General features: G+C 45.1%; 1 protein-coding gene across 1 annotated transcript; it reads left to right on the top strand. All coding sequences in view use genetic code 11, as the record gives it.

Moving 5' to 3' along the window:
- Positions 1–1,488: 1,488 nt before the first annotated feature.
- On the top strand, positions 1,489–11,322 carry EGR_04104 (Clathrin heavy chain; the record flags this gene model as incomplete). The annotated part of the gene is made up of 17 exons (XM_024493353.1): positions 1,489–1,530; positions 1,602–1,959; positions 1,994–2,388; positions 2,426–2,599; positions 2,636–2,875; positions 2,943–3,140; positions 3,217–4,083; positions 4,167–4,386; positions 4,894–5,630; positions 5,814–6,164; positions 6,457–6,897; positions 7,370–7,768; positions 7,850–8,020; positions 8,198–8,419; positions 9,004–9,085; positions 9,804–9,896; positions 11,306–11,322. The coding sequence occupies 17 exons, from the start codon at positions 1,489–1,491 to the stop codon at positions 11,320–11,322; spliced, it is 5,007 nt and encodes a 1,668-aa protein (XP_024352267.1).
- Positions 11,323–13,642: the final 2,320 nt, after the last annotated feature.

Genomic DNA, 13,642 nt, shown 5'->3' with positions numbered 1-13,642 from the left:
CTTGAAGAAAGACTCAAGACGCATTACATTGTTTTTAATTGTGTTGTATGCTGTTACATTTTGCGCAGTGCTATTTATTCACTTCTATAGCTTTACTCTGTGTGCATAATATAAGAAACAACTTTGTTGCTCAGGGACTTGTTCCACTCCTTGTTGGATCACGCGGACACCCGAATCTCCTTGGGGTTTCCCTTCGCTCAGTGGCATGACCTCCGGGTCCTGTCGATAGCCTCAACTCTTCTGTACGTCAGTAGTATACCTTCTGCTGTACTAATCACGTTCTTCAAGACTTCAGAGAGGACTTAGGAGGCTGCATGATTACTAAAATACAATAGTTTACGTAATTTGCCGTCAGCTACCCTGACCCGCTAAATTTGGGTTTGAATTTTTGGAAAAATTGGCCAACTTTAATTATCTTCTTTCATTTTTCTGTTCATATTCTCAAGTTTGTTATTCTTTACAAGGTTTTGCCTACTTAATGTGTTTGCTTGAATGCACCTTCTAGGCGAAATGCGGGCAGCACAAGCCAACATTGTGAATAAACGAACGCCAGTGCTCCTCAGGGAGGAAATACACATTGATTCTCTATGCCACCAACACATATACACAAAAGTTATTAAAGTAAAAGATATCCTCCCCCAGCCAATCTACTCATCCCGGGGAAGTAAAGTAGAGGTGGAAAGAAAAACAGTAAATAAGCTGTATCTATGGTCTAAAATACCTGGGAAATGCGTATATAATGCCCAGTCACCAACTTTTTGTTTTTCCAAAAATTTCTTCTTACAACACGCTTTGGCAATCCTGCTTCCACGTTTTTTCAGCATTAATGCAAGCCATCCTTGGTTTCATATTATGGGAACCCCTTGACTTTTTATAATAAAATAGGCTGGAAGTATAAACTTTGATTGAGTATTATTATTTGCATTAGCGCTTGTCTGGTAAGTAATTTTTTAATCCAGTAAATAGAAAGTTCACTTGGTCAATCCTGGAAACCAAAAATCATATGTCAACACAGCTTATCGGAAAAGACTAAACTTGCCACCACTTAAGACACAACAGACATATTTAACAAATTGCAAGTCCTTTGATATGTGTCTCACTTGGGGCTGATTTTCGATGCAATACACTACCTCTGATCCGTCTGGCATAAATTAGGCAGCTGTTACACCAATTCATTATTCGATTACCAACTTTCAAACAGCAGCCATTAACCTAGCTTTTGGGTATCTGGACTTTAGTGTATCATACCGAAGCGTTACCCTAACTCGTGTTGTGTATTTGCAACACAGCAATAATAATTTATTACCCTCAGCACGTGTGCCATAAGCCTCTTGTGGTCAATATCAGATTTGTTGTAATTCATCGTGGATGCTCAGTTAGCTCCTAGCTAACCAATAGCATTTAGGAACGTAGGAGCAGCTGTGAATTCCGCCTCACTGTGTCCCTTTCGTTTTCTCTTCCAGCAGGGGGCCTACGCTGCGTTCAAAAATGGCTTCGCCTATGCCTATAAAGTTTCAAGAGCATTTGCAAGTACGTTTGCACTGTTTTAATTGGTGGTCGTTTATATGACAACACTCCTATGTAACTTTGTTTTCTGCTAGCTTCTGAATGTTGGCATACAGCCCACTAGCATTGGATTCAACTCATTGACTATGGAATCCGACAAGTTCATTTGTGTTCGTGAAAAGGTTGGAGACAACCAATATGTGGTCGTCATTGACATGAATGATCCTAACAACCCGACGAAAAGACCTATCACGGCCGATTCCATTATCATGAATCCCGTCAGTAAAGTGATGGCCCTTAAGTCTGGAAATGTCCTGCAAATCTTTAATATCGAACTCAAGACCAAAATGAACATGCATAAGATGCCTGAGCCTGTCATTTTCTGGAAATGGATTAATCCCAACACCATTGCGCTGGTAACAGCTGGGTCTGTTTACCACTGGTCTATTGAAGGTATGTAATGCTTGTGTATTGCTCCTATTTTTAGAAAACTCCACCCCCGTCAAAATGTTTGACCGCCATTCTTCCCTGGCCAACGCACAAATCATCAATTACCGAACTGATGAAAGCTGCAAATGGTTGCTTTTGATAGGTATTTCGGTCCAGGACAATCGCGTTGTTGGCTCGATGCAACTCTATAGCGTTGATCGTAAAGTCAGTCAGCCCATTGAGGGTCATGCTGCTGCGTTTGTGCAGTATAAAGGCGAGGGGCAGCCCAATCCAACAACATTGTTCTGCTTTGTTGCCAGGACCGTTCAGTCTTGCAACCTTCACATAATTGAAGTGGGTCAACCCCCCGAGGGCAACCAACCCTTCACGAAAAAGAATCTTGACGTTTATTTCCCGCCGGAAGCGGTCAATGACTTCCCTGTGGCCATGCAGGTAGGGTTAACTAATCTCTTTTGGTTTACTTTTTAAGGCATCGCAAAAGTACGCAGTTGTTTTCCTCATTACCAAAAACGGTTATCTTCACATTTATGACATTGAATCTGGCACCTGTATTTACATGAATCGTGTCAGTAATGAAACTATCTTCGTGACTGTTCCATATGAGGCGACATCTGGCATCATGGGTGTTAACCGCAAGGGTCAGGTTTGTCGTTGATTGCTTGCCTACTCTAGTTTCTAGGTCCTCTCAGTGAGCATTGATGAGGAAAACGTCGTAAATTACATAAAGGGGACACTGAACAACCCGTCACTCGCCTTTCGATTTGCCGCTAGATGTGGCCTCCCGGGGGCAGAGGACCTTTTCATCAAAAAGTTCGAGTCGCTTTTCCAGGCTGGTCAGTACAGTGAAGCCGCCAAAGTGGCTGCCAGTGCACCAAATGGCATTTTGCGAACGCCTCAAACTATTCAGAAGTTCCATCAGGTTAGTTTATTCTCTCTTCATTTGTCTCTTTATGTGTTTATTGCTGGTCCGTATCCTTTCCTGCTAGGTTCCGAATACGGCAGGTCAAACATCGCCTCTGTTTCTTTACTTTGGTATTCTGATCGATCAAGGCCAACTGAACAAGTATGAGAGTCTAGAGCTCTGCCGACCCGTCTTGCAGCAGGCTCGCAAACATCTCATTGAAAAGTGGCTTAAAGAAGACAAACTTGAATGCTCAGAGGAATTGGGCGATCTCGTCAAACAAGTAAGTTTACTTGGTACCCTCTTCTCCCTAATGTTGTATCGGAATATGCCAATTTTTCCCTGTATCCTTCCGCCAGGCTGATCCCACCTTGGCTTTGTCAGTCTACCTTCGTGCAAATGTGCCCCCGAAGGTTGTTCAGTGCTTCGCGGAAACTGGTCAGTTTCAGAAGATTATTCTCTACTCCAAAAAGGTCAACTACTCACCGGAGTACATTTCGCTACTGCGCAACCTGACTCGCATCAATCCCGACCAAGGCCTGCAGTTTGCTCAGATGCTTGTGCAGGACCAAGAGCCTTTGGTCGATCTCGAACAAGTGGTTGATGTTTTCATGGAACAGGGTCTTGTCCAACAATGTACCTCCTTCCTTCTGGACGCCTTGAAACACAATCGTCCCTCGGAAGGTCATCTTCAAACCCGTCTCCTTGAGATGAATTTGATGTCGGCTCCTCAAGTTGCTGATGCTATTTTGGGTAATCAAATGTTCACCCATTACGATCGAGCTGCTATCGCCCAGCTCTGTGAAAAGGCGGGTCTTTTGCAACGTGCTTTGGAGCATTACACCGATCTCTATGATATAAAACGCGCCGTCGTCAACACCCATCTCCTCAGTCCCGAGTGGCTTGTGAAGTACTTCGGCTCGCTCTCAGTCGATGACTCGCTGGAGTGTCTTAAAGCCATGCTGCAGGCAAATATTCGTCAAAATCTGCAAGTCTGTGTTCAGATCGCCACCAAGTACCACGAACAACTCGGCACGAATGCGCTCATTGAAATTTTCGAGTCGTTTAAGTCGTTTGAGGGTCTCTTCTACTTCCTCGGTTCCATTGTCAACTTTTCGCAGGACCCTGAGGTTCACTTCAAGTACATTCAAGCCGCCTGCAAAACTGGGCAGGTCAAAGAGGTCGAGCGAATCTGTCGTGAAAGTAACTGCTATGATCCTGAGCGTGTCAAGAATTTCCTCAAGGCATGTTTTTTATCGTTTTCCTGCAATCCCTTCGCCGGATTATTTATGGACTCATTTTGTTTCAGGAGGCAAAGCTTACGGACCAATTACCTTTGATAATTGTTTGTGATCGTTTCGACTTTGTGCACGACCTTGTTCTCTATCTGTACCGTAACAATTTGCAAAAATATATCGAAATCTACGTACAGAAAGTCAACCCAGCGCGTTTGCCTGTTGTAGTAGGTGGCTTACTTGACGTTGACTGCGCAGATGATGTCATCAAACAGCTGATTGCTGTTGTCCGAGGTTTGTTTGGTCATTTTCCTTTTGTAATTTGGCTGCAAGCGGCAGCAGGGTTCCTTTGACATTGGCGATGTTTAATTTATGCGCCTGGTTTTGCACAGTGGCTACCGATTAAAATTCTCCTTTCTTTCGCATTCTAACACACATCGGAACACTATTGCTTAGACGCCTATGATTACTGAGGCTTGAATTGTTTTCTTTCTTAGAATAGTGTGTCAGCTTCTGCTTATAAATTATTTCAGCATGCTGTTGTCAAGTCCCTTGGGTGTTATCGAGTGCATAAACAAACCATTGGCATTTTTGCTCATGTAGCAAGCTCACTATCCTGCTGTTTTGTTTTGTGTTTTTTGTTACGGAAACCCAGGATTTTCTTACACGTCATTTGCAGCCCCATGCTCCAAAGACGTCCTGTGTTTTGGCAGTGCATTAATGCTATGACTGTAAATTTCTATTTAAATCGTCTAACCTTACATTAGTATTTGATGTATGCATGCATTTGTTTATTTTCAGGCCAATTTAGCACGGATGAACTGGTGGCCGAAGTGGAAAAGCGCAATCGACTTAAGCTTCTCCTACCCTGGCTCGAATCCCGCATTCACGAGGGTTCCGTCGAGCCGGCAACGCACAACGCTCTCGCTAAGATCTACATTGACGCCAACAACAGCCCCGAACGCTTTTTACGCGAAAATCAGTACTATGATAGCTATGTGGTGGGCAAGTACTGCGAGAAGCGTGATCCTAGCCTTGCTTGCGTGGCCTATGAGCGGGGTTTTTGTGACAAGGAGCTGGTCGCTGTCTGTAACGAGAATTCCCTCTTCAAGACCGAGGCTCGCTACCTCGTGCGCAGAAAAGATCCCGAGCTGTGGGCAGAGTGTCTGAGTGAGAACAACATGTTCCGCCGCCAGCTGATCGATCAGGTGGTGCAGACCGCGCTCTCGGAGACCCAGGATCCCGACGAGATCTCTGTGGCTGTGAAAGCTTTCATGGCTGCCGATATGCCGAACGAGTTGATTGAACTGTTAGAGAAGATTGTTCTGGACAACTCGGTGTTCTCTGACCATCGGAACCTTCAAAATCTGCTAATTTTGACAGCTATCAAGGCCGATCATAGCCGGGTGATGGAGTACATTGCCAAGTTGGATAATTACGATGCTCCTGATGTGGCCAATATCGCTATCACCCACGGTCTATATGAGGAGGCTTTTGCCATTTTTAAAAAGTTTGAAGTCAACAATCTGGCTATGCAGGTATTTATTGCTACTGGGCTTATCATTATTCCATTTTTCGACAAATGTGTGCATTTCTGTTTCTTTATTTGTGCACATATTGTTCAACGGTTTTTTCCCCTCTCCCACTAATAAGTTTACAAGTGGGATAGTAGGTTTCCGCATATGGCTAAGGACTTTTGCTTTTCGGATTTTCAATCTTAGGTACTGATTGACAACATCCAAAATCTGGACCGCGCCTACGAATACGCGGAGCGTTGCAACGAGCCTGTCGTCTGGAGCCTGTTGGCTAAGGCACAACTGAACGAGGGCGTAATTAAGGAGGCTATTGACTCTTATATCAAAGCCGGCGATCCCACCAACTACGACGAGGTGATTCGTGCCGCCTCTGCCGCTAATAACTATGAGGATCTCGTACGTTACCTCCAGATGGCTCGCAAGAAGGCCCGCGAGACTACCATTGACTCAGAATTGGCTTTCGCTTTTGCCAAAACTGGACGTCTCTCCGATTTGGAGGAGTTCACCGCCGGATCAAATCACGCCAATATCACTACTGTGAGTAGTTGTGTCTCTTCTCACTTAAATTGAACCCCTTATTCCTAGATTGTAACTTTAACCCAACTATCATTGTGTGGTCATTTTTAGGCAGTAGGTTTTTTTGCCAGTTGGTAAACGCCTTCAGCTTATGGCAATGCATTGCTCCCCCTCTTGTTTTTACACTAATGTGGGTATGTTGAATTGGTCCCTTTCCTGTTAACCGCTGCCTTTACGGGTTCGGCTTTATTCAAACTGGGTGCAACTAAGATGTAGTTATGGGGCTCATGTATTGCTTTTTGTACTCATATAGGTGGCTGATAGGTGTTTCGACGAGCACATGTACGAGGCAGCGAAGCTGCTGTACAACAACGTCAGCAACTACTCGCGTCTAGCCATTACTCTAGTGCATTTGGGCGAGTACCAGGGTGCCGTGGAGGCCGCACGGAAGGCCAATTCAACACGCACGTGGAAGGAGGTCTGCTTCGCCTGTGTGGATCACAACGAGTTTCGTCTGGCGCAGATGTGTGGTTTGCATATTGTGGTGCACGCCGATGAGTTGGAGGAGCTTATTAACTACTACCAGCAACGTGGACACTTCCAACAGCTCATCAGCCTCCTTGAGGCTGCTCTTGGACTGGAGCGTGCTCACATGGGCATGTTCACCGAACTGGCAATTCTCTACTCCAAGTTCAAACAGGAGAAGCTGCGTGAGCACTTGGAACTTTTTTGGTCTCGAGTCAACATTCCCAAGGTTTGTCATCCTGTCTTCATTCTTTGTTGAATTGCGCTTCCAAATTTGGCATTTAACGTCTACTGCCCAGCATCACTTTCGTCTTCCCTGTACCTACCAGACCGTCCATTCAATCCTCAATTCGTCACTCTAGTCACCACATTGAGGGCTGATAGCTGTTTCTGCTACTGATTCCACGTTATAGAACTTGAACTGGTTTTTTTGCGTAGAACTGCTATTCACAAGCGTGGTTCCTATATGAAAGCTGCTACTAAAGTCACTGTGTGATTAAGTTGACGATTGTATGGAGTGCTTTTCAAATATATGTCATCAAATCCTATAGGTTTGTCTTTTCATATCCTACGGACGATAATAAACGACGAGGAAATCCGGTTGCGGTGCTTCGATTAAATTTGCCATTGAAGCGGACGTCAATGGAGCATTCCATTGTTGACCATCTCTGATTCACTGACTGGTTTCGCGTTGTCTGTAGGTGCTGAGAGCAGCAGAGCAGGCCCACTTGTGGGCAGAGCTGGTATTCCTCTACGATCGCTACGAAGAGTACGACAACGCGGTGCAGACGATGATGGCACATCCTACGGAGGCTTGGCGTGAAAACCACTTCAAAGATATGATTACTAAGGTGGCCAATTTGGAGCTCTACTACAAGGCCATTCAGTTCTACTTAACCTACAAGCCTCTCCTGCTAAACGATCTCCTCACCGTACTCATCCCTCGACTCGACCACACACGTACCGTCGCCTTCTTCACCAAGGTCGGACACATCGCCTTCGTCAAGCCTTACCTCTGCATTGTTCAACAGAGTGGTACCAATAATAAGGCTGTCAATGAGGCCTTGAACAACCTTCTCATTGAAGAGGAAGACTATCAGGTCAGTTGATCCATCTTGTTATTGATTGTCATCTGCAAATTGTTAGCAGTTACTTCAGTTTTTTTCATCATTCCCCCCTAGGCTCTGCGGCATTCGATCGAGGCGCACTCGAATTTCGACAACATTGCATTGGCTCAGGCCCTTGAGAAGCACGAACTGACCGAGTTTCGTCGACTCTCGGCTCTCCTCTACAAGGGCAACAATCGATGGGTGCAGAGTATTGAACTTTGCAAGCGTGATAAACTCTACCGTGTAAGTTTCGCCCTTCAGGTTCGATGGGGCTTATCACTCTAATCATGCTTGTGCCATCACCAATGGGACTAGGCAGCCGACATTAGTTCCCTGTTTTCGTTTATTGGTCAAATGTGTTTCTTGTGACGAATTTTGAACGAGAGGTTTTTCTTTTCTAATATTTTCCCGTCTGTACAGGACGCCATGCAGTATGCGGCAGACTCTCGAGATCCCGAGACGGCAGAGGATCTCTTGCGCTGGTTCCTCTCAGAGAACCTTCCAGACTGTTTCTCCGCCTGTCTCTACCAGTGTTACGATCTACTTCGGCCCGACGTTGTTCTTGAACTGGCCTGGCGCAACGGACTCACTGATATGGCCATGCCTTTCCTCATCCAAACCATTCGTGAACTCACCGCCAAAGTAAGAACCACGAGTACCATTTTTCGATTAATTCTGCTCTTGTAATACCCACCCACGCGTCTGAAATATCTCTTAGCCTTGTCGTAGCATGAATTAACCCGTTGGTACTTCTGTGTGCAATCCCATAGAGTCTGATATTTACCCACGTGTTCGTGTTGCGTCACCCCAGCAAACCTTTCCATACATGGTCTCAAGCATTCAATTTCGGCTACCTTGGTGTGTTTGATCAATCCGCAGAATTTTCTAGAGCACACAGGAGCATACGTGATCACTTTTGCTCACGTACTTCCAATTGCGTCTGTTTAGTTTCCCTGAGTTTCACCTGCGATGCGTGTGCTCTCCAAACTAACTTGTCATCCGCCTTACTTAACTGTGCGGCTCTGTGCACAGTCACGCGTAGAGTGCACGGTGGTGTATGGAACACACTGTCGGCAGTAGTTTATACACCTTCTCGCTCTCTGCGTGGGGGGCTAGCGTCACCTGCATGATGCAGACAGTGCTGACTGTGGTTCGCTTGTGACTGTTTCCGTTTAGCTTTGTTGTTGCGGCAAACCCATCTCAGAGTATTGTCCTTTTACATCCAGATTGACCACCTTGAGAGGTCGGAGCGAACTCGCTCGGAGGAGGAGGAGAAAAAGGAGCAGGCAGTGAATCCTCTTGTCCTGCGTAAGTCTGTAACCTTCCTTTGTGCATATGGATGGCGAATGTCTGTGGTAGAAAACATGGAGAGAGCACGCGCACACGTACATTGGCTCTCAATTCCCCCTCCCCTCGAGCGTGCTTAGACATCTGCACACACGCGCACGTCATGCAGGTGTCGCTTCCCTTCCCTCTATCTTACTGGCGCACTCGCAGGTGGCCATTCGCGATGCTAGTTCGCTGCCTCGCCTCCGACGATCTGTGCGTGTGTGTGTGTGTATGTGTGTGCGCGCTTTAGTCGATGAGACCCGCGCGCACACAGGGCTCGCTGTGTGCTAGAACCTACCAACGCAATGAGTTCCTCAAGTGCCCGGAAAACCATGCTACCCCTTGGGAAATAGATATGGTCTAGTACCTGTTCTCATGAATTTTGCAATGTGAGGATGGGCAGAAACGTCTACAGCAACACTTTCATAGCTTGAGGATCGCTAGGCCTTAGCCGCACAATAAGACAGACGCGTGTGTAATTCATCTGGCATGACCAATATCCCAGTTAGTTGTTAATTATGTTTCGATGTAGCGCACAGAAATCCCTTCCTGCCTCTGCAGACACTGAGGCTGCTTCCATGTGAGTTTTAGAGCGTTTGTCCCTTCGTTATAAACCTGTTTCTATTTGGTTTCATGTTGTTGGATCTCCTCCCAAGTAGTTTCGTTATCTTCTTTTTTTCAATTCTCTTGCTTTTAGACACGGATACGCCATTGATGTTGACAGGTGGGGCCTTACCTCAGCTCGGTGCCTACGGAACAGGAATGATGCCACCACCTGCTGCCGGATCCGGTGGTTTCTACTCCACCAATGGACCCTCCTACTAATACCCGCCTTTCACACCCCTTCCCTTCCCCCTTCTGCTCTCCCAGCTCTCTGCACATACATGGAAACGCATAATTTCCTCCCAACCCCTCCCTTCTCTTATCCTTCAACCACACGTGTGTTTAGCGCTAGCTGTTGCACTGTTGTTTGAACCGGCAACATCCACCACTGTCACCTCTACCAAGTTGAATCACATTACGTCATTCCATTGTCCCGCATGAGTGCTCGCGTGGGCCCCTGTTATTAAAAGTCGCTGCTCCCCTCCCTCAACCTATTTCTCTTTTATATCCACCTTGTTTCTGATTGCATACATTATGCATACCTGTGTACGCACTTTTAATGATAGTGACGAAAGATCGGTGATAGGAGGAAGTGGGAAGCATGATGTTGTCTCCTCCACCCGACTCCCCATTTCTTTGCCAACTAACTGCCTGTTTTACACGTACTCGGCGTTGTTAATTTTCTCTCTACCTTACTATCTCGGTCACCGTCTCTGTATCTCTCTCGCTGTCTTCATTCTTACTTTTTTGCAGCTCGAAATCTCTCACTGTTTACTTACTTTCGTCTCAGTCCTATTCGAATACGTCCATTGTCCCTCTTTGGTTTTTCGGTATTTGCTCCTTGTGGGGCGGGGGTGGATTGTGGGTCACTGATCTTAACAGGGTTGAAGCGCTAGGCGGTCTTTCCTGAACTTTTTGGGCAGAGGGGGATTTTTTGAGCTCAAATACTGCTCCTGGCTTTACTTGCCACAACTTGAGGGTTTTCGGCTTCTCTCGGGCCTGTTTGGGATCGAAGGAGGTGGCTTACTAGGCTCTAATTTATCGCGAAGTAGGTGTGGTTGTTGGTTTTAATGGACTTGAAGAATGTTGGTGCACTAGGTGTGTCCTTCGCTCCATCGAAGTAACCTCCGCCCTTGCGGACGGGGTCGCTTTTTACCAAACGTAATGTCAATTTCTGTCTTTGAAGCGACTCGGGGGTGCTTGGCGTACTCGCTATTAAGGCTCCCTAATGAGCGGGAGGGGCCTGTGCATCGAAGGGGGTCCTCTTTCGGCGTGCTGACTTGGCACTGTGTAATTAATCGATATTTCCTCGTAAACTCCTGCCAGAGGGGACCCTCAACTGTTAATCAACCTAAAAAGCGCGAGTGTAAGTCTTCTTAGTCTAGGGAATGGAGCTAAATTCTTGCGGTGCTTCTTGCATATTGCCGTTTTGAACCATTTTAAATTTCATGCGTCAGATGTGGGGGGACTTCCAATCGTTAATTTTACCTCCAATTTGTTATGTTGGTAATTTGGAGTAATTGCCCGGAAGGAGCTGTTATTCGTGATTATCACACCCACTAACTTTTCACACTTTATTTTTTTACTTGTATTTAGCCCTGCAACGCTCATAGGCGATCCTACCGCATAAAACTCCAAATAAGAAGTTGTTTGTATCGGTGGTGCCTTACACGAACGATGGCGATGTTGGTGGTGGCGGTGCAAAAAGGGATCCGCAATGGTGCTGTCCCATAGCCTAATTGGTACTCAGTTACTCTGAAACCTCCATTTCACCAAAATTTTGCAGAATTAAGAAAGGTCATACCTCTATACTATTAAGGGATTTCAAAAGGTAGTAAAGCTGAAGTGGATTAATAAATGGTGAACTGTTGAATTGAAACTGTCTCAATTAAAGTGGCTGAGTTCATTAAATTTCCCAAGTAAATATTTCACCGAAAATTGTCAGTTTGTACGTCAATATATAGTAATAAGAAATGGTATTTTAATGGTGGTTCGGAAAAGATTTAAATGCCGTAGGTCCACGAGACATCCATGAAGACGGAAGAAGGCATGAAACCTGGGTAGACAGTGTGTTGTCAACGTGCAGAAGGGCGTGGTAGCTATTGGTACAGCCTGTCTGGCGACGTCACGATGGCGGAGGCCTCAGTGGGCCGTTACCAAAAACCGAGAGCTAAACAATTGAGGTTTTATGGTCCTACCTCGCAATACGTGGCATCTCAAAATTACCGAATTTTTGCTAATTTGATAGGGCTAAGTATTGTGTTATACTTCAATTCCTCATCCCACAAATGCAAGGAAGGTTGTGGGAAATAGGCTATTTTAAATAATGTAATAACATGCGTTTGTAATACAGGAACTAATTCCTTCATCAATGGCACACAACTTGCGCTACTTACCCATAAAATGGTAGTCCTTACACCGGAACACCTCTTATTTATCCCTTTGCCATGCTTCTCGATTATTTTAGCCTGCCTGGGTGTTTACTCATTTCCCAAGCGACAAAAGTCGATTCTGCAAATTTTCGGAACTGGTGACTGTATCGCTCCTTATCTTCCCTGAAGTCGTGAGAAGTCATAGTGGCATGACAGAAAATATATTACTGACGCAAAAAAGGGCTGAGGCCACCGACATGGCTCGGAGGCCATACCACTAAGCAGAAGCACAAAAGGCAGAGTCTTAATTACCCATGTAATCAAACGCAGTGTTAAACAAATCATCAAAGAGTTACCGTGACCTCTCTGATGAATAAAACCCAGTAAACTGCTTGCAGATCTGCCTATGTGGACCACATTTTGGTGAACGTGCCCTATCTAACTTGTATATATGACTAGACTACGTATAATGTGTAAAATAGAAATAAATCTGCTCTTAGCTGACTTCTTCAACACGATGGCAATCTCGTCGTTGGATAATGCCCGAAACAGACTTTCGTTGGTGTCTTTTATGCCATCTTAAATGGATATAAGTTAATCACAAATCACAATGTTAAATTCTCTTTAAATTTTGAGACCCAAGTGCAGCAATTATGGCAGATAAGTCCCCATCCATGAATTGCTAAAAACCTAATTGATCTACAAATAAACTGCTAGGGTAATAATATAACACTGTAACTATCAGGGTCTCATGGACAAATCTACTGTCACAGTCCAGGTATTTTATCCTTCCCGTATAAAGTTAATGCTTGCAATGCTGCACCTCCCAATCTGCAAAATGCTACCAACGTTTGAATAAGAACACTGCATCACTTTTAATGCTTTGAGATCAGCCAATTGGTTTGCCACGCACGCTTTGGTGCAATGGGCCATCACCACTTGATGCGAGCATATTTCACGAGCATGTGACCCCAAACTCAGACAAGGAAATCAGGTTCTCATGGGTTTGTGACGCTGGAGAAGAAACAACTGCAGATACCACGGATGCCACCATACCACTGGCGTGAAAAACATGATTATTGCACCTTATGGGTTTTCTTGACCAATCCAAAGTTGCTACAGCCTAAAATTAAATCCGGTTAAAATACCCCCATTGTGCGGTTCCCGGCGCTTATGTATGCGGAATTCAAGAATTAAAACTTCAAGTTACAGCACAATTAGCGGTCTACGTATTTAAATCGTCACGAAATACACGCAAAGCCTAAAGCTGCCTTTGCGAAAAAAAATTTACTCATTTCAGCGGCTCAGAAACCGCAAAAAAAAAAAGAAAAATTCAACGAATCACTCTCTACTGCGCAAATAAGTTAAAGAATTAATAGGCATTTCCGCCTTGTCGGAGTTAAAAATTGACTAATGCCACTATGAAAATTTGTTGGAAGGGCCATTTGGATTAAAGATTCATACCTCGGGTGTGGGTAAAATATTTTACTCGAAATTCGTGCTTAAATTAGGAATATTTTGCCGGAGGCGTATAAGCATTTTAAGAGCGGTAGTAGACGGA

Source organism: Echinococcus granulosus, assembly GCF_000524195.1.
Source record: "Echinococcus granulosus chromosome Unknown EG_S00024, whole genome shotgun sequence".
Taxonomy (NCBI): Eukaryota; Metazoa; Platyhelminthes; class Cestoda; order Cyclophyllidea; family Taeniidae; genus Echinococcus; species Echinococcus granulosus.
The sequence above is the reverse complement of the archived record's forward strand: the minus strand, read 5'-3'. Positions and strand labels throughout refer to the sequence as shown.